At 42.9% G+C, this 25814-nt stretch overlaps 1 protein-coding gene across 1 annotated transcript in view; it reads left to right on the forward strand.

Moving 5' to 3' along the window:
• LOC126464455 (derlin-2) overlaps positions 1-25814 on the forward strand; it is an 81669-nt gene that overhangs the window by 50160 nt on the left and 5695 nt on the right. The window contains exon 5 of the mRNA XM_050096236.1: positions 4452-4615. Coding sequence (XP_049952193.1) covers positions 4452-4615 — 164 coding nt within the window. The remainder of the gene's footprint in view (positions 1-4451; positions 4616-25814) is intronic.

Here is a 25814-nt window from a genome sequence, read left to right on the forward strand (position 1 = left end):
TTCCACCTGATGGTACTGTCGCGCAGCATGTCCTGGCTGCTCTGATAGCACAACTGCCGCCACCTTTTTTGCTGCTGGGCGATTTCAATGCCCACAACCCTCTATGGGGTGGGAGTGTCTCCGATGATCGTGGTCGGGCCGTGGAGCATGTGTTGGCTCAGCTCGACCTTAGCCTCTTGAACACCGGTGCTCCCACGCATTTCAGTGTGGCCCACGGCTCGTTCTCGGCCATCGATCTCTCTATTTGCAGCCCTGGACTTGTCCCATCCCTCCACTGGAGGGTGCATCCTGACCTGTGTGGTAGTGACCATTTTCCCATCTATTTGTCACTGCCACAGTGTCATTCTTCTGGGCGCTTGCCCCGCTGGGCTCTCCACAGGGCTGACTGGCCAGCTTTTACTTCCGCTGTAACCATTGCGTCTCCCCCACAGGGTGACATTGACGAGGTGGTCTGTGTTTTAACCACGTCCATCATTTCAGCGGCCGAGGCTACCATCCCCCGTTCCTCTGGCCTCCCTCGGCGGAAGGCTGTCCCCTGGTGGTCGCCGGAGATTGCTGAGGCTATTCGCGACCGTAGGCGGGCTCTCCAGCGTCATAGGCGGCACCCGTCTCTGGAGACCCTCATCGCCTTTAAGAGGCTCCGTGCCTTCGCCCGTCGACTTATTGCACGGCGTAAGCAGGAGTGCTGGGAGAGGTACGTCTCCTCCCTGGGCTCCCGTGTCTCGTCCTCGCACGTGTGGTCCCGGATCCGGCGGATTTATGGCTCCCAGACCCCTGTGGGTGTCTCTGGGCTCTCCTTGGACGGCGCTGTCTGCACGGACGCTGCCGCCATTGCTGAACGGCTAGCCGCGCACTTTGGTCAGAGCTCTGCGACTGCATCCTATCCCCCCGCCTTTCGCTCTCTAAAGGAGCGAGCCGAGCGGACGCCGTTCTCATTCCACACGCGTCATTATGAAACATACAATGCTCCTTTCAGCGAGAGGGAACTCCTCGCTGCCCTCGCCGATTGCCCTGATACAGCACCAGGACCTGACTGCATCCACGCGCAGATGCTGAAGCATCTCTCCAGGGACTGCCAGAGACACATCCTCACCATCTTTAACCGTATTTGGAGCGAGGGCGTGTTCCCGTCGCAATGGCGAGAGGGTCTTATTGTCCCCATCGTGAAGCCCGGTGCGGACCCACTGGCGGTGGACAGCTATCGTCCCATTACCCTCACCAACGTTTTGTGCAAATTGCTCGAACGTATGGTGGGGCGGCGTTTGTGTTGGGTCCTTGAGTCGCGCGGTCTCCTCGCTCCGTCCCAGGGTGGCTTCCGTCGGGGCCGGTCTGCGGTGGACAATTTGGTGCGGCTGGAATCTGCTGTCCGTACGGCTTTTGCCCGACGTCAGCACCTTGTTGCTGTATTTTTCGATCTGCGGAAGGCGTATGACACCACATGGAGGCATCACATCCTCGCCACGTTGCATGGGTGGGGTCTTCGTGGTCGGCTCCCGGCTTTTCTCCAAAGCTTTTTATTGCGCCGCTCTTTCCGGGTGCAAGTGGGTGCCACCTCTTGTTCCTCTTATATACAGGAAAATGGGGTCCCGCAGGGCTCGGTGTTGAGCGTCTCGTTATTTCTAGTGGCCATTAATGGTCTGGCTGCAGCAGTGGGGTCGTCGGTGTCTCCTTCTTTGTATGCCGACGACTTCTGCATCTCATTTAGCTCCACGACTACGGGAGTCGCCGAACGCAGGTTGCAAGTCGCCGTTCGCAAGGCAGCATCATGGGCTCTGGCTCATGGTTTTCAGTTCTCTGCTGCCAAGACTCGGGTTATGCACTTCTGCAGGCGTCGGACGGTCCACCCTCATCCTGAACTTTACCTCGACGGCCACCTGCTTGAAGTGGTGGACACTTGCCGCTTCTTGGGACTCGTGTTTGATGCCCGGCTCACGTGGGTTCCTCATGTTACTCAGCTGAAGCAAAAATGCTGGCGGCACCTCAACGCCCTCCGCTGCCTTAGCCACACGTCTTGGGGTGCAGATCGCTGCACGCTACTGCAATTGTACAGAGCCCTTGTGCAGTCCCGGCTTGATTATGGGAGCCTGGCCTATGGGTCTGCGTCACCCTCAGTGTTGAAGTTGTTAGACCCCATACACCACTGTGGGGTCCGGCTTGCAACTGGCGCTTTTCGTACGAGCCCCGTGGATAGTTTACTGGTGGAGGCCGGGGTTCCCCCGCTGCGGTTTCGCCGCCATCGACTGCTCGCCGACTATGCTGTCCACGTGCATTGCTCGCCAGGCCATCCCAATCGTCGCCTGCTTTTCCCTGCCATGGTCCTCCATCTGCCCGAACGGCGACCTAGGTCTGGGCTTTCCGTCGCTGTCCGAGTTCAGTCCCTGCTGTCGGACTTGGGTTCATTCCCTCTTCCGCCTCCCTTCCGGGTCCATGCACCTACGCCTCCCTGGTGTTTGTCCCGGCCGTCCGTCCGTCTGGACTTGGCACAGGGACCCAAGGACTCGGTTCCGCCTGTGGCCCTCCGTCGCCGATTTCTTGCTCTCCTCGCCTCATTTTCGGACTGTGAGACTGTCTACACTGATGGTTCCCTGGTTGATGGTCGCACTGCCTACGCCTTTGCTCACTCTGACCATGTTGAGCAACGCTCCTTGCCGACTGGCTGCAGTATTTTTACTGCAGAGCTGGTGGCCATCTTGCGCGCTCTTGAGCACATGCGTTTCTGCTCAGGTAGGTCCGTTGTCATCTGCAGTGACTCCCTGAGCAGCCTTCAGGCCATCGACCGCTGCTATCCCTCCTCTCCTCTGGTGTCCTCCATTCAGGAGACTGTTACCGCCATTGCCCGTTCTGGTCGTTCGGTGGTCTTGGTTTGGACGCCCGGTCATGTTGGCATCCCAGGGAACGAACGTGTAGACAGGCTGGCCAAAGAGGCGATCGACGCCCCGGCTTTGGTGGTCGGCCTTACGGCTCGCGACCAGCAGATGGTGTTGCGCCGTAAGCTGATTGGGATGTGGGCTGCTGAGTGGCGTGGCATGACAGCCCCGAATAAACTGCGGGCTGTCAAGGGGACGACTGATGTGTGGCGTTCCTCCCTGCGGGCTTCTCGCAGGGACTCGGTAGTCCTGTGTCGGCTGCGCATCGGCCATACATACCTGACGCACGGCCATCTGTTGCGTCAGGAGGATCCCCCCTTGTGTCGGTGTGGGTCCCGGCTGACGGTCGGCCACATTTTGCTGGAGTGTCCTCGACTGCGCACACTCCGGCAATCTTTTAATCTCCCGGGCACTTTGGCTTTGGTTTTATCCGACGATGCCTCCATGGCTGATACCGTTTTAAATTTTATCCGTGGTAGTCCGTTTTATGGTTCGATTTAGGGAGGTCCTGCGCCTTTCCCTTTCTGTGTCTCTTGTCCTTGTGTCTGTTGCTGTTCTGGTGTGCCGTGAGCTGGTTGCCTCTTTCCCATTTTTGATCTCGTGGTCAGTCAACCAGTCTCCGGCCATCTTCCTTTCTTCTGTTTCTTTCTGTCTGGTGTTCCTCTGTCCTGTTCTTGTCTGTAGTGTTTGTTGCTGAATTTGTGTGCTTTTAGCTCCTGGGGGGACGTCTCCTCCCCCTTTGGTTTTTATCTGCTTCGTAGATTTTCGGCTCGCCTGATTTTGGAATGGGGGACTGATGACCTTCGCTGTTTAGTCCCCCTTAAACATCCAACAACCACCACCACCGCATTGTCGTGGCATGTGTTTACAGGCAACAGTCCAATGAATATCACATGAACAACTCATTGCTCTAGCACTGACCTCTCTTGTAGTGATTCCGAGAACTTTTCAAACTACTGTCGTATTTTATTCTTTCCCGTTGTCATAGCATATATGATAACATTTCAGTAATTTTATCCACATTTGTTTCTTTTAATGTGTGTAAGGACACTGAAAGCCTCACCATTGAGTGCCCAAAAGCACCAAGCGCACATGCGCGCGCGCGCCCACACACACACACACACACACACACACACACACACACGCGTTTGTTGTTGGTTTGGTTCAAATCCATAGCTCCTGCGCATGGATTCTCTTCAGAGTCCACATGTGTGGACTGGTGTTTTGTGGCAGACTTTCGGATAAAGGTCCCGTACTTCTGTGAAAAGAATGGGAGAACTGTTACACTTGCTTCTTGTTAGTACAGGGATGTTTTACAGAACTTCTAATACCCTAAGTATATTGTCATGAAAATTCTCATCAGAGAATATGGTTTGAGGAATATGATGATGATACACCGGATATTGCCAATGTGTCCCTGGAGGTGATTCCAGAGCATGCAATTTCTAGAGGAGAGGAAATTCAGTGTCCAGCACATTTACCCAGTGTAAATGTATATGAGATCAAAAAAAAAAAACACAACCTATCTGTATCTATTCATTTGAATTATAACTTCTGTGTACTACCTTTTGTATGTTTTAATAGGCTCCCTACTTACCATGGGTACTCCTTGGCTTCTCAGTACTGCTGGGAAACTCCGTTTGGTTGGACATAGTAGGGATGGCTGTTGGGCATATGTACTACTTCATTGAGGATGTCTTCCCAAATCAGCAAGGTGGATTCCGCCTGCTCTCCACACCACAGTTGCTGTAAGTATTGCTTTTTCTGTTAACCTCAGAGAATAGAATGGACAGATATGCACATGATCATTATTCATTGAATACAGTTAAATTTAACAATAAAAAATATACAAAATTTTGTATATCATTTCTATGTCAGTGCCAATTGCACAGTTTTTACAGTATGACTATTTTTATTTCCCTGAAGCTTCAGACCTAAAAACAAAATAAAACTATATATGTACTATCTATTATTTTACAAAAACTAGGAATGTATAGTACTTAACTATTGAATTTATTTATGTAATTGTATCAGCTACCTGTCATATCTGTATTAGAATCAAACACCAGAGTATTGTGGTATGTAACAGTGGTCTATGTTTTAATGAGGTGAGTAGTGGTGGAAGGGGAGAGGGGGAAGAGGGAAAATGAGACCAAAAGTGGGGTGTAAGGAATTGGGAGAGAGAAAAGAAGACAGGGAGGAGAACTGGAAGGGACATCATGAGCATCTAATGGATTTACATTTTCTAAAACATTATAGTAACTTGTGTAAATAGAGAGGTTCTTACATTAAAACTATAAAAAGGTAAAATTATATAAAAATTATCTTTAAGATATTAAAAAGTTAAAACATTGGAAGTGTGAAACTATAAAAGATACAAAACAATAAAATTATGAACATTAAACTATGTGAAACAATTAAAATTATGGGGAACAGGATGTGACAGTTATAGTTAATTGCATATGCTTTCGCTGGTTGGCATTTTATAGCATAGAGACTTTACAGTGTGAATGGAAGCTAGTCTGCACACCGCCTTTTTCTACGATGGAGCATGAGCCAATGTGTCACTGTTGTCTCCTTTTGGTGAGTGAGAATGCTGCTGCTTAAACAGGTATTTGTCAAGGTGGATGAGTGGAAGAGGCCTTCAATAAAATCAATCTACTGGTTTAATGTATTACCAGACTCTTGTAAATAGTGCAAAAATCTCAGTTTCTTCCAACATTGTCAAGAGGTGTCCCTTGGCATTGTGCAGTACTTTGAAATGCATTTCAATGACTCCAACAGAGTACTTTGATACTAGAAGATATTCACTAAATACTGCTTTATTATTGCATCCTCAGCATCCTTTTGTATGCATTGGAAACATGGACTACCTATGCCTACCAAGAACGTCGCCTTAATGCTTTCCACATGCGGTGCCTGAGATCCATCCTCGGAGTAACGTGGAAGGACCGAGTGACCAACGAAGCAGTGATATCTAAAACAAACTGCAACAGTATTTCAGCTATCTTGAAGCAGAGACGACTCTGCTTGCTGGGACACTTTCACCGTATGGATCCTGACAGATTACCACGTGAGGTGATGCTTGTAGAGATCTCTGTAGCCAAAAGACCTGTAGGACATCCTGTATTGAGGTTCAAGGACTCCTGTAAATGAGATATGGAGAGCTTTGGAATCGACACAAACAGATGGGGGTCATGGGCTAGCATGAGACCAGAGTGACGTGATGATATATCATCTGGAATGTCGAAGCATGATGAAGGCTTGTTAGACAGATTAAGGCAGAAAAAGCTTCACAATGCTACCGCTGCTCCTGCCTCAGCAGCCAGACACACTTGTGACAATTGCGGCAAGAGATGCCATGCTGCCATTGGCTTGACAAGTCATATGAAAAAATGCAACCCATAAACACACAGACACTGCAACAATCATTTACCAAGATGTCGTGGCCAATATATATATATTGTGTATTGATGCATGGTCTTTGAAATGTATTTTAAGCATTCTGCTGATTTGACCTATGTAAGCTTTTGGACAGTTTTCATACTTCAGTCCATACTGATGTGCTGCCATGAATTTTGAGGCTTTTTTTATTCATACATTGCTTCAGCCTGAAGTGATGAATGTCATTAGTCGTAAACCTTGTGTGCAATTTGGAACTACAAATGTCTCTAGCAGTTTCTTCAGACACCCTGACTCATGGAAATGTGTGCCATTTTCTTGTCTTCTTATTATCCTATTAGTGTACTGCAATTGCTCATATGTTGTTCTTGCCTTATAATTTTCTGTAGCAACTTTGTTGCTGTTGAAACCACATACTCACTGCACATTGCAACTTGTTTCATAATAGTGATTTCTCTGTTCCCCTCTCTCTTGCTCACTTAATGGCAGTTTTACTATCCTATTAATCATAGATCAAAAATGTGCCACTGGCACTCTATCAGGGTACGAAGACTTTGATTCAGTAGTAATGGCTATGTAAGTAGACTTTCTGTACATTCTAAAATGGTGTTTGCCCACCTCGAGATAATTGCTAGCTGCTTTATCTTTATGCTCAACTGTAAATTTAATCTTTGGATGAATAGCACTCATTCTCACCAATATCTCATTAACATCACTTTGGCCTACTTTAATTAACAAAATTGCATCAACTACATAGAGATTATGAGAGGAGCGATCAAAAAGTTTCCGTTGACTCACTGTGGTATATAAGCACTGCCATGCTGGCAAGGGATTAGTGTGGCATTTGTGTCTTTCTGACATGTGTGTGGTAAATGTAGAAACATGAACTATGGCAACATAATACCAAATGCATCCAAACAGGTCCAGTATTCCTTGAGCACATTGTTTCAGGTGACAAAAGCTGGTGCCACCATTGGGAACTGGAGTCCAAAGCATTGATGATGCCTTAGTGTCATCCATGGTCCTCTCATTCCAAGCAGTTAACGAGTCAGCTATCTGCTGGAAAGGTGATACTGACCATCTTTTTTGATCAATAGGGCTTATTGATTTCAAGGAACCTCGTGTCTCCATCTCTTGGGAACAATATTGTTGAACACTGGAGAAAATGTGATGTGCAGTTAAGGCAAAAAGTATGGGGAAACTGCGACAAGGGGTGCTGCTCCTTAATGATAACACATGTCCCCATATCTCAAATGTTGTTATGCACAAGTTATGCCAAGTTAATTGAGTGACCCACGAGCGCCCTTCTTACAGTCCTGCTCTCTCCCCATGTGATTATCACACTCTCGGTCCCTTAAAAAAGGCCTCGAATGGTCGATGATTCCTGTTGGACTAGGATGTGCAGCAGGCGGTTACAAATTTATTTTACACAGCTGGGCATGGTGTTTTACCAAAAGGGTATCTTCAACCTGGTGCATCATCAGGACGATTTTGCATTCTGGACTGTGCAGCCTTCTAACAGAAACTTATAATAGAGGATTTTGCTGGATTTTGCATAGTTGTTCATGAAAAATTGGTGTTCCAATTAATTAGAGAAAACTCGGCCATAGTCGTGGCTAGGGGATTTCCAATGGCTAGCCCATTTGGTCCATGATATATCCTGCATTACAAGTGAAATAGTTGTAGAAGTTCCATTAATTCTACTATTTCTTCTGTAGCCATTTTTTGTGATTTGTTAGGTTGTTCTTAATTATTTTCAATGTCTTGCAAACAGGTATGTTAGTGTATAAATTCGCCATGCCTAGGGAAGCAAAAATGTTATCAACTAGTTGGAGGGTATCCTGAACTTCATTCACAAACTCATATGTATTTTTATGCTATACTGTTCTAGCATTTGAAACCTTTTTGTTAGTGAAGCATGTATTGAGCACGTTGTCTACAGGTCATGAAAGTAATGAAAGAGAATAGGTGATATGAAAATAATTAAAAGGTAATGAAATTGAGTGGTTGGTCATGAATTTTGTGTGTGTGTGTGTGTGTGTGTGTGTGTGTGTGTGTGTGTGTGTGTGTGTGTGTGTGTGTGTCAGGTGTGGTTCTATCCATCTGTGCAAGCCATGTAAGGAGAGTCTCTGCTAACTGTGGTTTGCAACCGTGGAAGAAAGGTGCATATGGAGAAATTTGAGGGCATGGCTTTGTTGAGCTTTATTCAGAAATGATTTGCATGGCTATTTTGCAAAGTCTGTATCGAAAAATTGCTTAGAAGTCATTTGAAAGTAAAGATAGTTGAAGGTGGCTCATGTTTATCACTTAAAGTAATGCAGAGCTCCATTTTGAGAAATTCTTGTGTGACAATTCCATTGAAAGAATTTGTGTCAAAATATCATTTAACACCATCAACAGCTTAGGTAGTGAAGAGAGAATACTGCAAAATTTGTGAATATTCTGATAAATCACTTAAACAAATCAACCATAAGAAGGACAAGCTGATCACTTTCTGATAAATTTAGTGTAAAATGTGAAACATAATTTCACCAAGTTTGTGCTGAAATGTTATGTATGTTTCATGGAAATGCTGTTGTTGAAAGAGGCTTTTCTGTTAACAAAGAAGTTTTAGTTGAAAACTTACAAGGTACCTCTTGAGTAACAGTCGCAAGTTCGTTCTTTAGTAAAGCTCATTTGAAAGTGTCGTGTTAGCAACTATGACAGGAAAAATATTAGCTGCTAATGACTCACTGTGTGCATCAGGAGGATGACAGAAAATGAGTGTCTGGGAGGTGCAAAGATCAACTTCCTATGAGATGCATATATTACACTTCACAAAATGAACATCGTCAACATTCAAGAAACATTAAAAAAAATCCCTTGCACCTTGAACACCGAATGAAAAATGGCATGCCACAGTGATCACAGAGGTTCACGCCATCAAGAGTGAAGGTGGACTCCTCGGGAGTTGCAAAGCATGCAGGGCGTTCAGCTAGGTATCCACTCTTGAAAAATGCATGTAGAATCATAGTGGTGTAACAGAGTGATGAGAACTGATGGAATGTGACGATATGCAACCGAATGCAGACAGTCTGTAATGGAGCTTATCATGAAACTGGCTATTCTTTGACAAAATAATTTAATTGGATAAATGAAAAATCTACTAACCAAGCGGTGGCAGAACACACACATAAATGAAGGTTGTAATTAGGCAAGCATTTGGAGCCAGTGGCTCCTTTTTCAGGCAAAAGGGTTGAAGGGGAAGGCAGAGGGGTGAAGGAAAAGGACTGGAGAGGTCTAGAAAAAGGGGTAGATTTCGGGAAAGTCAACCAGAACTGTGGGTCAGGGGAGACTTACTGCATGGGATGAGATGGAAAGCTCTCCTTTGAGGTATAGCTGCAGATAGTGCAATAATATGTTTTGTACACATTGAAAAAACAAGCATCCAGAGGCTGAATTTGTTGAGTGATTCCAGGTGGTATGAATTGAAATGTCACACTCTTTTTTGGGAAGGATAGCTGGTTATAAAGGATGATTTTTATCTGCAAACCAGGAATCAAACAAAAGCAAGTTATTTTGACCAACTGTCAAAAGCAAAAGCAGTGCTCATACCATAGTTGTAATTCTCTTACGCTCGTTTTCTTACTATTGTTTGCAGTGATGTAAATATTCCCTACTGCCCTTGCAAGAATGCGTGTGTGTGCGCGCACACACACACACACACACACACACACACACACACACACACACACACACAAGGAAGATTTCTAGGGGGCAGAGTAGCTACAACTTGTCACTGCACAATAAAAAAAATTTTCAGCCGATTTACCATCCAGATTAACAGGCAGCATAATTGTATACAAATCTGTTAAGGCATTGATGTTAGCTGACCTCAATAAAAGTCTCTTGGTACCTGTAGTTTCCAGAGTTTCTTTCATATGCATTTCCTCTTCAAATCCCAGTTGGTCGGTCACTGAACAATAGGATAAGTTTGTTTATCTCATCCACAAATTTTTGGGCACATTCTGCAGTTCACTGTGCTTTGTTCAAGATTTTGTTATCTTATGTCCTCCAACTGTGTAGCAGTATTTGAAGTTATGCTACAATCCACTGCTTCCCTTGAAATCACTGTACTCTGTCACACACAGTTTGATGTGCATAGTAGGTTAGTGTCGTGCACATCCTGTAAACTGTATCGAGCATCCTTGATGTGCGCAAACACCAGTTTTTGTAACAAGTGCGCCTTGTTCTCTCTTGAATATTAGTAATTTTTCTTATGTACTACACAGTAATATTGTATGGACTTATTTGAAATATGTTCATAATTGTTTTTTTTCCCACTATTCTGTGGATGATCTTCCATGTACGTTCCTTGGACAATGATTGTCCTTATTAAGTTTCACTGGAGATGGGATTTATGGTTCCCTGTCTGACAAAGATGATGAACTACAAGGCTCAATACCTGTTTCAGTATATTTTTTCACTTGTTAAGCATGTATCATCATAATTATATTCCTGATTTACATTATCCACACAGTTGAGCATGTACGACACCACATATTCCATTGACTCACTTTGGAGAAACACTAATTTTTCATCTGCCTTTTCTTTATGACTCTGCAAAATTCCTTGGTTTTATTTCTGAAGAAATGTCAACTTTGGCAACTGTTGTTGTAGATATAATACAGTGTTTGTATTGTTTATCATTGTCATTGCTCTGCTTTGTATCAGCACCACTAGCACTGTTGCACCATTGTGATTCACTCATCAGCTAACCGGTTCAGCTATGCTTCATAGTCTCGTGCTGTGCTCACCATTGGATACCTTCAATCCTGCCCCCCCTGTTGCCATTAGTAGCCAATATTCTTGTTGCATGGTAGACGGTATGTGAAATGTCAGTTGCTGTAAATGGCCTTTTGCGACCGCACTCTCAAGGGGTTTCTTGTTAGAAGAAGATGTGATTGTTGCAGAAAGAATGGGTAATTTACTTAGTAGTGAGAAACAACCGAATGTGGACATTACAGAATCAATGGTGCTTCATCAAAAAGACTAAAAGCCTTAAAAAAGAAAAAAAAAACTGATGAAAATGAAGTGGCCAATTTTAAAAGAAGTACAGTTCAAGAAAAAAATATATATATATATATATATATATATATATATGTCTAAAAAGAAAGATGATGAAACTTACCAAACAAAAGCGCTGGCAGGTCGATAGACACACAAACAACCACAAACATACACCCAAAATTCTAGCTTTCGCAACCAATGGTTGCCTCGTCAGGAAAGAGGGAAGGAGAAGGAAAGACAAAAGGATATGGGTTTTAAGGGAGAGGGTAAGGAGTCATTCCAATCCCGGGAGCGGAAAGACTTACCTTAGGGGGAAAAAAGGACAGGTATACACTCGCACACACACACATATCCATCCACACATACACAGACACAAGCAATGTCTGTGTGGGCTCATCAGGGATTTGTGGATTCATGATTATATGATGCTTTTCTTCATCAGAATATTTGAGGGTCCCCCCCCCCCCCTCACCACCCCTTGAGCCACTTTGTTAGTTCAGTTTTCAGAGAAAAATGGTTTGTTTTATTTACAGAATCTCCATCATCAATAAAACTACAGTGTTACCTTTTTCTGCCCTGGTCATTAACAATTTATGACTCTTTTAACTTTTTGTTTAAATTATACGTAATCCTACTTTCATTATGATGATTACTTTTGTACTGCAATGTTTTGGTGACTTTGATTCTGATGTCATTCTGTGTATATCAGTGAGAAGTTTTGCTACATCACTTGCATATTTGATATTTACTATAATTATCTGTCTTACAGTCCTAACATTGGTTTGGGATTACAGCTTAATCCTTTTGATAGGAGAGATTTCTCTGTAAGAGGAATATTCGTGAGATTAATGAGTTTGTCAAAGAACTCATATCTTTAAGGGAGGGGTAATATTTTCATGTTTTCTTCCAGCTGCCATACATAATATTTTCTTATTATGTCTTGTAATTATTTTTGTTCTTTCGCTGTCCACTCTATTGTCAATAAATACACAAAAGTTGTCAAACCGTACAGAAGGTAATATTTTAGCTGCCTCTAAGTGCACTATATAAAAATCATCATTTAGTATTTCCATGTTCTTGTAAGCATCCCTGAGTTCTGCTTTTACCCACTAATTTCACTTTTCTTCTGTATTGCACAAGCTTTTTCTTTCTTACTCCTGATTTTAACTTCTACATAGTTTGAAATTATATTCTGCGATAAGCATTTCTTGTTAAGGAATAGGGTTTAAGACTAATGACCCTCTTCGTTTCAGACATGAATAAAAAAAACTTCAAAATTCACTGCAGCAAGTGTGTATAAACTGTCCAAAAGCTTACGTAGGTCGCACAGGCAACATGTATGAAAAATGTTTCAAAGAGCATACTTCAATACACAATAACATCTTACAACTAGTGAAACTTATTTGGAAGCATGGGGTGGCCCAAGAAAACGGTAAATTTTAAAGTTAGTGTTGTCAATACTGTACTGTCCACAATTGTTCGGAACTGATGTGCAGTAGTTGTGAACACATTGTCATTTAGTAATTGCACAGCATTGGAGTAGTGCAGAACATGATATCACTGCAAAAGCATTTTACAATTGGGGTCATAATGTGACTGCTGCAAAAAGGGTATATCGACATTCATTACCAGATAGGACATCATGAATGTGTCTCATCTGCTTATACAGTTAAAATGTGGGTGTGGTGTCACCGCCAGAGACCACACTTGCTAGGTGGTAGCCTTTAAATCGGCCGCGGTCCGTTAGTATATGTCGGACCCGCGTGTCGCCACTGTCAGTGATTGCAGACCGAGCGCCGCCACACGGCAGGTCTAGAGAGACGTCCTAGCACTCGCCCCAGTTGTACAGACGACTTTGCTAGCAATGCTATACTGACCATACGCTCTCATTTGCCGAGACGATAGTTAGCATAGCCTTCAGCTACGTCATTTGCTATGACCTAGCAAGGCACCATTACCAGTTTGTATTGAGATTGTAATTAATGTATCAACAAGAGCGATGTTCTCCAATTATGGATTAAAGTTAAGTATTCAAGCAACTCCGTACTTTATTTAGTAGACTCAACTCCTTTAACTGTTCCAGACCTCACACTAGTCTGCGTGAGCTTAAACGCGTGCATTTCGACCTCCTCTAGCAACACGGTGTTGGCTCTTCTGCCAACACATCAGTGGGCATGTAATTTTGAAAAAAAAAATTTTTTTACCTTGGAAAAGCAACCTCCAGATGATGCTTGAATGGTACATATCCCACTGCTGCCCTAGATTATAGAAGTAGAGCACTCACCATTCCATTGAATGACATACATTTGTGCTAGAGATTGGATGATGAAGTGTACAAAGAATGCTGCTGAGATTAAAGTTTCACTTCTATAATTTACAGATTATGCAGCAGGTAAATCTATGAGACCCTGCATTGCATAGGGAGTTTAGTGAATAGGTTTTGGCTAAAATCAGCTACGGTGTCAATTTTTGTAACAACATTTTGCTGTCAGACTTGCACCTTAACGGCTACATTAAAAAATAAAATTTCCATGACTGGGCACAGGAAAATCCTTGAAAGTTTCATAAGCATCCATTACATAGTGTCTAGATTAGAATATGGTGTGCTGTATGATATAATGTTGTCATTGGCGCTTACTTTTTTTAATGTCAGGATGGTATTGTGACAACAGTAACATTGTTTGGCATGTTGGTATGCTTGAAACATTCTTTACACTTAGACTGCACAATCTTGACATCAAAAACGTTGTTTGAGCAGCCACATCATATACTGCTTGACATTCAATGGAAGTCATTCACCAATTGTCTGAAAGGTGTGTAATTTCACATTCCAGGGCCTGCAAGAATCCGCAATCTTAGTGTGTGCAATTTCTTCCTGTGGAGACATCTTAAAAGAAATGTGTACTACAGCATTCTGTACTACATAATGAACATAAGGGGCTTTCCTGATAATGTTGGAAGGAAATTAGATTTTTACACACCATTTACAAGAGCATGGCAATACAATAATTCAGCAGTTCTGTTGTATTTACAATACAACGTTTAGAAACTTCAAAGTCCTCTTCAATTCATCCACCGCAACGCAACTTCTATATGAGCAACATTCTCATTCAACGGGAAGAGACAACAACAACACATTGGCTTTCACTTTGTCCTAGCTACAAGCCAGTGTGCAGACTCACTGTAAAATCTGCACGTCATTCACTGCCACCAAGCAGAAGCAAATGCAATTAACTGCATATAAAATTAACTAAACTGTCACATCCTGACCACCATGATTTTAATTGCATTACATAGTTTAACTTTTATAATCGTATTATTTTATGCCTTGTAATAGTTTCACAGTTAAATTCTTTTACACTTTTAATATTTTAAGACACTTATTCAATTTTAGTTGCTTCATATAATCCCCATTTTATAATTTTACTTTTACCCTTTTACAGTTTACATTGCCATTGCTCTGCACTCTTAATATTTTAATGATAATTTTTATGTAATTTTATTTTTTATAACTTTAGTGTAAGAACCTCTCTTTTCATATAAGTTACTACAATGTTTAAAAAATGTAAATCCATTATGCTGATGACATCCCTGCCAATTCCCCTTCCTACCTTCTTTCCCCTCCCTCCACTTTTACTCTCCTTTCCCCTCCCCTCCATCCTCACCCCTCCCACCACCAGTTACATATTTAAAACACAGACCACAGTTCAATACTACGGTATTCTGATACAGACATAATGGGCAGCTGACACAACAATGTAGATAAATTCAGGAATTATGGACAACATGTTTCTAGGTTTCGTAAAATAATAGACAGTACATATTTAGTTTTACTTTGTCTTTAGATCTAAAGATCAAAACAAGTCATACTGTAAAAATTGTGCAACTGGAACTCGAAAGAAATATATAGGCTCTTGTAAGGCAAATTGAGGAGCTGCTTGATTGAGAAGTAGCAGCTTCAGACTCGTAAACTGGCAACGGCCAGTAGTGCAGAGGCCGAAGTTTTCTTTTCAGCACCTCTTACTGTGTGGTGATCACAGAAATAACACAGCCATTTAAATCTGCACCAGAAGGGGACACAAAATAGTGTCATTCCTTAAATTTGGACTGTTTGGCTTCACAATTCTACTATCATCTCAAGCTCTGAGCATGTTTCAGCACTCGTCATTGACAAAGAGGTGGACTGATTGTGCATTACTGAGAAGGCAAATCCTGAATAAATCACCTGGATTGTGAGGCAGGTAACACAATTAAATAAATGATAGTGCCAACTTAAAGGAGAGATACAGACTGTGGCCGTAAATGTGATTTTAAGGCACAAAAAAGAAAAAAAAATCATTATCTAGCAGTTGTGCTTTTACTTCAGTTGAGTGATATTAGATATGTTAGGGTCTGTTAAAATACACATTGGTTATCCTAGTTTAATTAGGACTTTGCTGAAGTATACTACCATTAATCTCTGCAGGTTAAATTGACTGATATTCCAAAACACACAGCAACCATGACATTGAACTTAGGAACTTCTGATCTTGAGCTGTGAAAACATCAAGTTAATCTTATGTATTGGCTGCTCTGACAAGACAAGTTAAAACTACTAACAGGGGACATGCTGTGTATTTGAAGGGCTTTACAATTACAGAAACAGTTAATGAAAATTGTGGAAGGGAGTCCACATTTTAATTACAAATAAGTTTACAAGGACTTAGAGAGCAAAAGGCCCTCCACAATGAAACTCTTTATTGTTGTAGTTTAATAAAGACAACATTCTCTGATAGTAAAAAAGTCTTTTGTAATATTTAGTTGCTGTAGAATTAGACAGTACTCTCCAGTTCAGTTAGGGTGTTTTAGTATGCAGAGTTTTTATTTTACTGCATGCAATAGATGGAATAAGATGAAAGAGCTTTAGGGAGTGCAAAATATTTACACACAGAATTTGTTGACATTGCTGTGTGTTTTTGTTATTCATTATGAACAGTTTTGGTCATAGCCACCATCAGATCAAAATAAAACTTGAAGGATGGATATAATGTGTCACATCAACAACTGAACTTTATTGTACATTACAGTGATAACTGCACACACATTGCAGTCTACACAAAGTCTTTGCGTAAGTGCTAAGAACAATGGCCAACCTTTACAAGGGTATCCTATCCTATGTCTTGCAAACTATTTTCGAGGAAACATCTTATGAACTATCAAAGACTTATTCTTTTGTCCCCTGTTGCTATCCAAACATATTAAAACAAGTTCTCTCTGTGACAAAGTCCATCAGCCGTAAAATAAATACTTTGTGGTGAGACAAATAGGCAATATAGGACAACATTATATTTGTAGTTCTAGAGATATTTTTCTTCTGAAAACTGGTAACTAATAAGGCTCCTGAATGCAGTCCAAAACAGTTGATTTATTTATGAAGACAGATAATAGAGTTTATGTACATTACTGTATCCAAACCAAAGAAAATTACTTCTTCGTTGAATGCAAAAAAGATTGAGAAAGCTATACGGCATGCAACTATAACATAGACTGCAAGCAGTCTTTTGAACCAGTCTATTTTCTCCACAGATATATTAATGGCTAACTGAGGTTCAGGAGGCAGAGTCGAAATAGAGTGTGTATCGAAAAGAATCATCCGATTTGGCAGATCTTTATTTCTGAAACTAATAAACATACACAATGAATTTTGTTTTTTGATGAACAATCGATTTCTTGGAATTGTTCAAGCCATCATTTATTACTCTGTGCTGTTGGAGGATACACACCATACTTAGTAAGAAAGTCATGCTGAATAGTTATTACTGACCCGCACTGTACAAAACATAGAATGCTAAATGCTTTCTGTTGTCCCCACACCATTTTTACTAGAACTGAAGTGGACGCCTACTGCTGCTACCTAATGGGAACCATGTAAAACTCGAGAGTTTGCTCTTTCCAACAGTATGTTGTTCACACATATCTCAGATCACATAATAGTTATGATTTTTTTAAATCGGTTGATTCATTTTGATACACCCTATATTATGATGCTACCTACCTGTATTGCTGTCAACTCTACCCTCACAGTTGAATATGAGAATCCGACCTAACAACCCCTATAGTACTCCTTCAAGTACTCTTATTTCTTTGTGGAAGTAAACATTTTTTGGTAGTGAAAACCATAAAACTGCAAGCAGCTATTGTTACAAATTATGCATAATTATGTTTTACAGTACCTTAAATGTATCAAAAGGAAATTTCATTCAAGGAAACTAACATTTTGAGGCTGTTACTGGCTTTCACTTTTACCTTCAGCAGGCAATATGTTAGTCTTGCCAATAGACACATTTAGAAAAGCACAGCACTGTCCTAGCTTTCAGAATTCCCCTTCATCAGGGAGGAGAGAGGGTTAGGTACGAAAATGTTAAAATGAATGGTAGGTCACTCACACCCAAGGATGAGGAGGACTCTTCTTGTTTCAAGAACTTAAATTAAATTTGTCTGCTCTGTATGTTACACAGTTTAGCCAACCCATGTACAAAAGAATGAAAGAATACAAGAAAAATGCAAATATTTTTCTTGTTTTTCTGATGTAGCCTCAGAAGAAAGAAATCAGTGTTACGTTTTTCTCTTATCTGCTTTGAGTTTTACAATTGTCTTCTCTTTCTGTTTCATGTTTTATATCACAGTACTTTGGAAAAAATGGGCTTACTGTAATTGAGCTTGGTACTTCATACTGAAATAATCACGGTACTTCATACTGAAATAATCACAATTTATTCGTGAAGATGAAGATTAAATTTTACAATTTATTCAAAATAACACTCAAGAAATATACTGACTCTAGTTTGACCCATCATTTTTAAACATTTTTTTTATCTCCCAGTATGTTCTCACTATTCCAGAACTTACCTATGAAGGGACTAAAAATAGTTAATACTCTTTCATAATTTTTGCGATATATGTATGTTGGCTGTCATTCACATTCTTACACTATTTCACAGGAATATAGTTGTTTCTCTTATTAAAAAAACATAATAACAATTACTATGTTGCTGTTGCTGCTGCTGAAGTTGTTGCTGTTATCATAAAGCAGTTACCAGCTGTGTCAGCTCTTCACTGCCAGTTTAACAATATTTTGTCAAATCTTTGTGTGGTAAAGTCTCTCCAGTTCGAAATTTTCAATAATTTTTGGCTCTTACATAAATTGTCTAAAAATCTCCTTCTTATCCATCATGGTGGTCTTCTTCTTTCTAGAGATGTTACTACAGTTTAGAAGAACCTGTCTTCGTACAATTACATCACGTGACCAATCCATGCAGTCTATCTAGTTTCTATCTTTCCTACAATAGTTGATTGTTTAAATAGACCATGTAGGTTTTTCCAGATTTGTCATTGTCTATGAACAAGATCTTTTACATGCCTGTGTTAGGTTGCTTAAGTGACTGATACAGGATGTTTCAAAGTTTCTGCAGCAAATGTCTAGGGGTGATAGATCATGCCATGTGGAACAACTTTTGTTTGAGACAAAGTGTTTGGATGCAAAAGAACCACCTGCTATGGCTCCCACCAGCCATATAGCATTCGACATATCAAGACTGGCTATGTTCCTGACATGTGGCCTGATATAGGTGTTTACCTTTCGTCCAATCATCTGCTCTACATGAAAGGCTGGACACATTTCAGTTCCTGATTCGCTTCTAAAATATCTTTCTCTGCTTAGAGGCTCCCATTCTTGTAATTTTCTTGTTGAAAAACAAACTATCAATTTCGTGGAGTAGGGAGTATATTTCACACATGATTAGTAGACCCTGCTAGTTCAGTGAAGTATTGTCCCAGTGCCAGTGAATATCAAAGGATGCCTAGCGTTGCTGGAAAACATTTATCTCTGACAAAATTCCCTATGGAGTGATTTATCACACCTAGACATGTAATGAATACTTTAAAACACCCTTTATACGCATAGTTTGGATTTCTTAGAGATATTTCTGCTTTTTAAGATATTTGACACAACATAAAACATTTTATTTGAAGTTTAATTTTAATTTCACCATTCATAGTAAAATACTCAATTGTTAAACCTGAATAAGAAACATACAAGAAAGAATTAAATAATTATCATCCAGTTCCCTTTTCTGACATCTTTCTCAAAAATATTTGAAAAGGTAATATAGTCAAGAGTAGTTTCACATTTGAGGAGAACTAATTTACTTAGCATATCGAAGTTCATATTCCATAAGGATTGCTCAACTGAGAATGCTATTTACACATTCACCCAGCAAATATTAAAAGCCTTAAACAACCAGTTGGTATTTTTTGTGATCTTTCCAAAGCATTTGATCGTGAAGACCACTTTAATCTATTAGAAAAACAGAAACCTAAGTTTGAAACAGTGGAAAATCCAAGATGAAATGTAACAATATTACGAAAGGAAAGTTGCTACTCACCATATAATGGAGATGTGACTCAGCATCTTCGCTGTATGGTGAGTAAAAACCTAAGTTTTATGGTGTTGATAGCTTTTCACACAACTAGTGTAAATCATAATTAACAAATGAAATGCAAAAGGTTGTGATGAATAATTCAAACAAAGTTGGAAGTAACTGAGAAGAAATAATGAAGAGAGTAATACAGGGTTCAATTTTGGGTCAATTTCTATTCCTTATGTATGTGAATGACCTTCGACTTTAACTTTCAACAAGCAGGATTGGTGCTTTTTGCAGACAGCATTAGTGTTATAATAAATCCCATCACATGAAAGCAACAGAAGAGATTGTTAATGATGTTTGTCAAAGAATTATTAAGTGGTTCTTGAAAACAGTCTCCCTAAATTTTGAGAAAACGCAATATGAGGCTGGTTTGATAAGTTTGGTGAAAAAGCAAGAAAAAATAAACAATTCAACTTACTTCGTGGCGTAGTTTCATTTGAGGGGTATACTCTTGGTCAAGCTATCCTCCAGCTTTTTCATCCCATTGGAAAAATAGATTTTGTCAAACTCCACAAAATACTATTTGACTGCAACTATCACTTTCTAATTTGAAGAAAATTTCATCCCAGCAAGCCAAAGTTTCAAATTAGGGAACAGAAAAAAGTTACATAGGGCTACAGCTACTGATAAGGGTGGATCAGGAACCAATTCAAAGTTCAATTCATGCACTTTCATCATTTTTGTTGCTGATGTTGGATGGTGCATTATCCTGGTAAAAGGCACTTTTTTGCATGCCAACTTTGATCCAACGCAAGTTTTAGACAATCCAGCAATGAAGCATAACAAGGTCCAGTTACGGTTCTGCATTTTTCCATGTAATCTATGAGGATTATTCCTTGAGAGTCCTAAAAAAACAGAGGTCATCACCTGACCAACTGACAAAATGATCTTTGCCTTCTTTGGTACCCTTCTGCCAGCATTAGTCCATTGTTTGACTGTTTTGACTCTGGTGTGTAACAATGGACCCAGGTTTCATCAACAGTGACAAATCAGCACAAAAAGTCTTGCAGATAGTAATTACACATTGCCAGATATTGTGTTGAAATTTGGCGGATGCACTTGTGATTGACTATGAGAAATTGTCCCCCCCACCTGCATAGATGATTTTTTGTTCAGGATATTATGCACTTGCTCAGTTCCCCATGCGGGTCTGGGGGTAAGAATAGGCCCAAGGTACTCCTGCCTGTTGTAAGAGGTGACTAAAAGGAGTCGCACACGTTTTGGCCTTTTGTGTGATGGTCCCCTGTAGGGTTTGACCTCCATTTTTCAAACTTTTCCCAAAGAGCAAGCCAGTTGGGGAAGGGCACCTTACATGGTGCATTGTGTCCATCGTGCATTGAGATCTTTAGCCCACTTTCTTGTCGTCGCATTGGAGTCCCGCCCATTCCCCATCTCTTGGGCAAGGACATCTTCTTGGGTGCGTTTTCCACCATGCACTATGCAGTGTCACTTTCTGTGCGACGATGACCATGGACTTCTTTGTACCCCATATCCAGCATGGTAGCCAGTCCATTGTGGTGGGGCCGCCATGCACCCTGTTGGTTGTAGCCCCACTGACAACACAGGGATCGCTCTGCTGATGCCTGCACTGTTAACTCCCCAAGTATGCCAAGGAGTAGATGCTCGTCACCCTGGGACATTGGGCTCCCAGCAATGGCCATCCTGCGAGGTGGCCTTTGTTGTGGCTGGGTGGTGCCCATGGGGATGGCCATTGGTCGGAGTGGGTGGCATCAGGGCGGATGACATGCCATGAGACATAGTATGTCACTCTTGCTGGTGGCCCACCACCAGCAGTCTCTGTGGGCAAAGTCTAACCTTAATGCTAAGAAATTACCCCAAGTCGTTCCCCTCCCTGGCCACACAATGGGAATGCCAACTTAAGGATGGCAGTGAAGCTTATTCGCCCTGGTACCTCGTATGTATGAGAGTTGATGAGGAATCTTTCATGTCCATGAAGCCTCAGTTTTTTGTGCAGCATTTGGAGGACAAGTTTGGTGAAGTGGAGGGCTTTTCCAAAATGCGCTGTGGGTCAGTTTTGATAAAAACAGCATCCTCTGCCCAGTCACGGGCGTTACTTGCTTGTGGCAAGTTGGGGGATGTTTCGGTTACTACCATGCCTCATAAGAGCTTAAATATGGTCCAGGGTATTACATTCCACAGGGAACTTCTTTTGCAGTCTGACGACTAGCTATGGGCCAATTTAGAGTGGCAAGGTGTTCATTTCATCCAGCGCATCCATCGGGGTCTGAGGGATAACCAGGTTGCCACCGGTGCCTTCATCTTGGCATTAGAGGGTGACACATTGCCCGAGAAGTTCAAGGTGATGGTCTACCTCTTTGACGTCAAGCCATATATCCCTCCCCTCATGTGTTGCTTTAAGTGCTGGAAGTTCAGCCATATGTCTTCTCGCTGTACTTACAGCCCCACCTGTCGAGATTGTGTATGTCCATCACATTCCAATACTCCACACTCCCCAAGTCCCATCCGTGTCAACTGGCGAGAGCATCATTCACCTTGCTCGCCATACTGCAGGATTTTACAGAAAGAGAGGAAAATCGTGGAATATAAGGCCCTGGACCGACTGACCTATACTGAGACTAAGAGGAAGTTCGAGCGCCTACATCCTGTGGCTATGACCTACTCATACGCCACCGCTATGAGAACAGTTCTCGCCCATCAGTTCCTCGAACTCCTGTCGCCTCTCAGAACTGATAGACTACACCTGCCCCCTTGTTATTGGGGGGTCACTTCCCTCCCTGTTGCTCCCGCACCACCTACACACCTACTTAGGGAGCAACACCCCCCCCCCCCCCCCAACCATTGGGGATTTCAGTCCCCACTTCTGAGACAGAGAAGCGTAATTCCTCTTGCTAGGAAGGGGTCCCTTGGGTCACTCCCGTCCCAGGTTTCTGCTAGTGGGAAAGATGACACCCGCCAGCGGATGAAGAGCCCAAAAGCAGCTTGTCATAGGGCTTCACGCTCATCCTCAGTCCCAGAGACTGATTCAGTGAAGTCCTCCCAGCCAGGTAAACCCAAGGAGCAGCAAGAGAAATCCGAAAAGAAAACCCCTAAGACCAAGGAAATTGCGGTGGCACCCACACGACCACTATCTACAAGCTCTGCATCTGAGGATGGGGTGGAGATTTTGGCATCCGCTGAGGACCTGGATCTCACCAGATGGATATAGATTGCTCAGGCAAAAAGTTTGTGGCAGCACGTGACGCTGAGGTGTAAACTGCCTCATTGAATGTTCCATGCCTTCCCAGTCTCAAGATGATGTTATCCTCCAATGGAATTGCGGCAGTTTTTTCCGCCGCCTGGATGAGCTATGGCTACTGTTAAGGTTTACACCTGCTTTCTGCATTGCCCTCCAGGAAACCTGGTTCCCGCAATGCAGACCCCTGCCCTCCGCGGCTATAAGGGATATTACAGGAACCATGGCAACTATAATAGAGTGTCCGATGGAGTTCGCATTTATGTCCTAAACTCAGTCTGTAGTGAACCTGTGCCCCTTCAAACCCCTCTTGAAGCTGTGGCTATCAGAATATGGACGACACAGGAAATAACTGTCTGCAATGTATATCTTCCTCCAGATGGTGCAGTATCCCTGAAAGTATTAGCTGCACTGATTGATCAACTCCCTAAACCTTTCCTACTTTTGGGAGATTTTAATGCCCATAACCCCCTGTGGGGTGACACTGTGCTTACTGGCCGAGACAAAGACGTCGAAACTTTACTGTCTGAGTTCGACCTCTGCCTCTTAAATACTGGGGCCACCACACATTTCAGTGTGGCTGTAGTTACTCAGCCATTGATTTATCGATTAGCAGCCTAGGACTTCTCCCATCTATCCACTGGCAAGTACATGACGACCTGTGTGGTAGTGACCACTTACCCATCTTCCTGTAACTGCTCCGGCGTCAGGCCCATGGATGCCTGCCCAGATGACCTTTAAAGAAGGCTGTCTGGGAAACTTTCACGTTTGATGTAACCATTGTCTCTGCCCCACATAGTAACATCGATGTGATGGTTGAGCAGGTAACTACAATGATCGTTTCTGCAGCAGAAAACATGATCCCTCGCTCCTTATTGTGCCCCTGATGAAAGACAGTCCCTCGGTGGCCGACTGAAGTCACGGAGGCAATTACAGAGCATCAGTTAGCTCTACAGTGACATAAGCGACACCATTCCCTAGAGCACCTGATAGCCTTTAAGCGGCTCTGTGCCTGTGTACGCCAGCCTATAAAACGACGGAAACAGGAGTGTTGGGAGAGGTACGTGTTGACCATTGGGTGCCATACGTCGCCTTCCCAAGTCTGCACGAAGATCAGACATTTTTTTGGATACCAGGCTCCAAGAGATGTCCCTGGCCTTACCATCAGTGGCATGTTATCTACCGACGCAAATGCAATTTCCGATCGCTTTACCGAGCAGTATGCTTGAGCCTCTGCTTCGGAGAACTACCCCCCCCCCCAGCCTTTTGCACCCACAAACATCGTATTGAAAGGAAAGTCCTCTCGTTCACTACATGCCACAGTGACCCCTATAATGCCCCATTTACAGAGTGGGAGTTCCTCAGTGCCCTTGCGCATTGCCCCGACACAGCTCCTGGGCCAGATCAGATCCACAGTCAGATGAGTAAACATCTCTTGCCTGACTACAAGCATCATCTGCTTGTCGTCTTCAACCGGATCTGGTGCGATGGCATCTTTCCATTGCAATGGCGGGAGAGCCCCATCATCCCAGTGCTCAAACCCGGTAAAAACCAGCTTGATGTGGATAGCTATCGGCCCATCAGCCTCACCAATGTTCTTTGTAAGCTGTTGGAATGTATGGTGTGTTGGCGGCCCATGTCAGGGCAGCTTCCGCCTGGGTCTCTGAACCACTGGTAATCTTGTGTCCCTTGAGTCTGCCATCCGAACATCCTTATCCAGACACCAACACCTTGCTGCCGTCTCTTTTGATCTAGGCAGAGTGTATGACACCACCTGGCGACATCATATCCTTGCCATATTATACAGGTGGAGTCTCCGAGGTCTGCTCCTGATTTTTATGCAGAATTTCCTGTCACTCTGTATTTTCCGTGTCCAACTTAAGGTGCCTCCCATAGTTCCCCCCCATATCGAGGAGAATGAGGTCCTGCAGGGCTCTGTATTGAGTGTATCACTATTTTTAGTGGCCATTGACGGTCTAGCAGCAGCTGTAGGGCTGTCCTCCTCACCCTCTCTGTATGCAGACGACTTCTTCATTTCATACTGCTCCACCAGTACTGGTGTTGCTGAACGGTACCTACAGGGAGCCATCCACAGGGTGCAGTCATGGGCTCTAGCCCATGGCTTCCAGTTTTCGGCCGTACCTTAATGATGATCCACACAGTGTAGTGGAGGCATATCGAATCTTAGGACTGGCTTTCGACGCCCGATTGACTTGGCTACCTCGCCTTCATCAGCTTAAGCGGAAGTGCTGGCAGCACCTCAATGCTATCTGCTGCCTGAGCAACACCAACTGGGGTACAGATCGCTCTATTCTGCTGCAGCTCTACAAAGCCCTTGTACAATCCTGTCTCGACCATGGGAGTCTGATTTATGGTTCGGCGGCACCCTCAGCGTTGCGTGTACCCGACTCAGTACACCACTGTGGCATTTGCCTAGCTCAGGAGCTTTTAGAACGAGTCTGGTGACCAGTGTCCTGGTGGAGACCGGAGTCCCTCTATTGCAGATTTGATGTGCACAACTGCTCGCCAGATACATTGTACACATTCGTAGTTCTCCTGAGCATCCGAATTACCACCGCCTTTTTCCACCTACAGCAGTTCATCTTCCGCATCAGCAGCCCAGGTCAGGGCTAACAATTGCTGTTCGCATGCGATCCCTTCTGTCTGAACTGGAGTCGTTCCTTTTACCACCTCCCATCCAGGTCTGTCCGCATACACCTCTTTGGTGTGCACCTAGGCTGCAGATTCGTCTGGACCTTTCGCATGACTGTAAGGACTCGGTTACTCCTGCTGCTCTCCGCTGTCACTTCCTCTTGA

Source organism: Schistocerca serialis, chromosome 1 (genome assembly GCF_023864345.2).
Source record: "Schistocerca serialis cubense isolate TAMUIC-IGC-003099 chromosome 1, iqSchSeri2.2, whole genome shotgun sequence".
NCBI classification, from domain to species: domain Eukaryota; kingdom Metazoa; phylum Arthropoda; class Insecta; order Orthoptera; family Acrididae; genus Schistocerca; species Schistocerca serialis.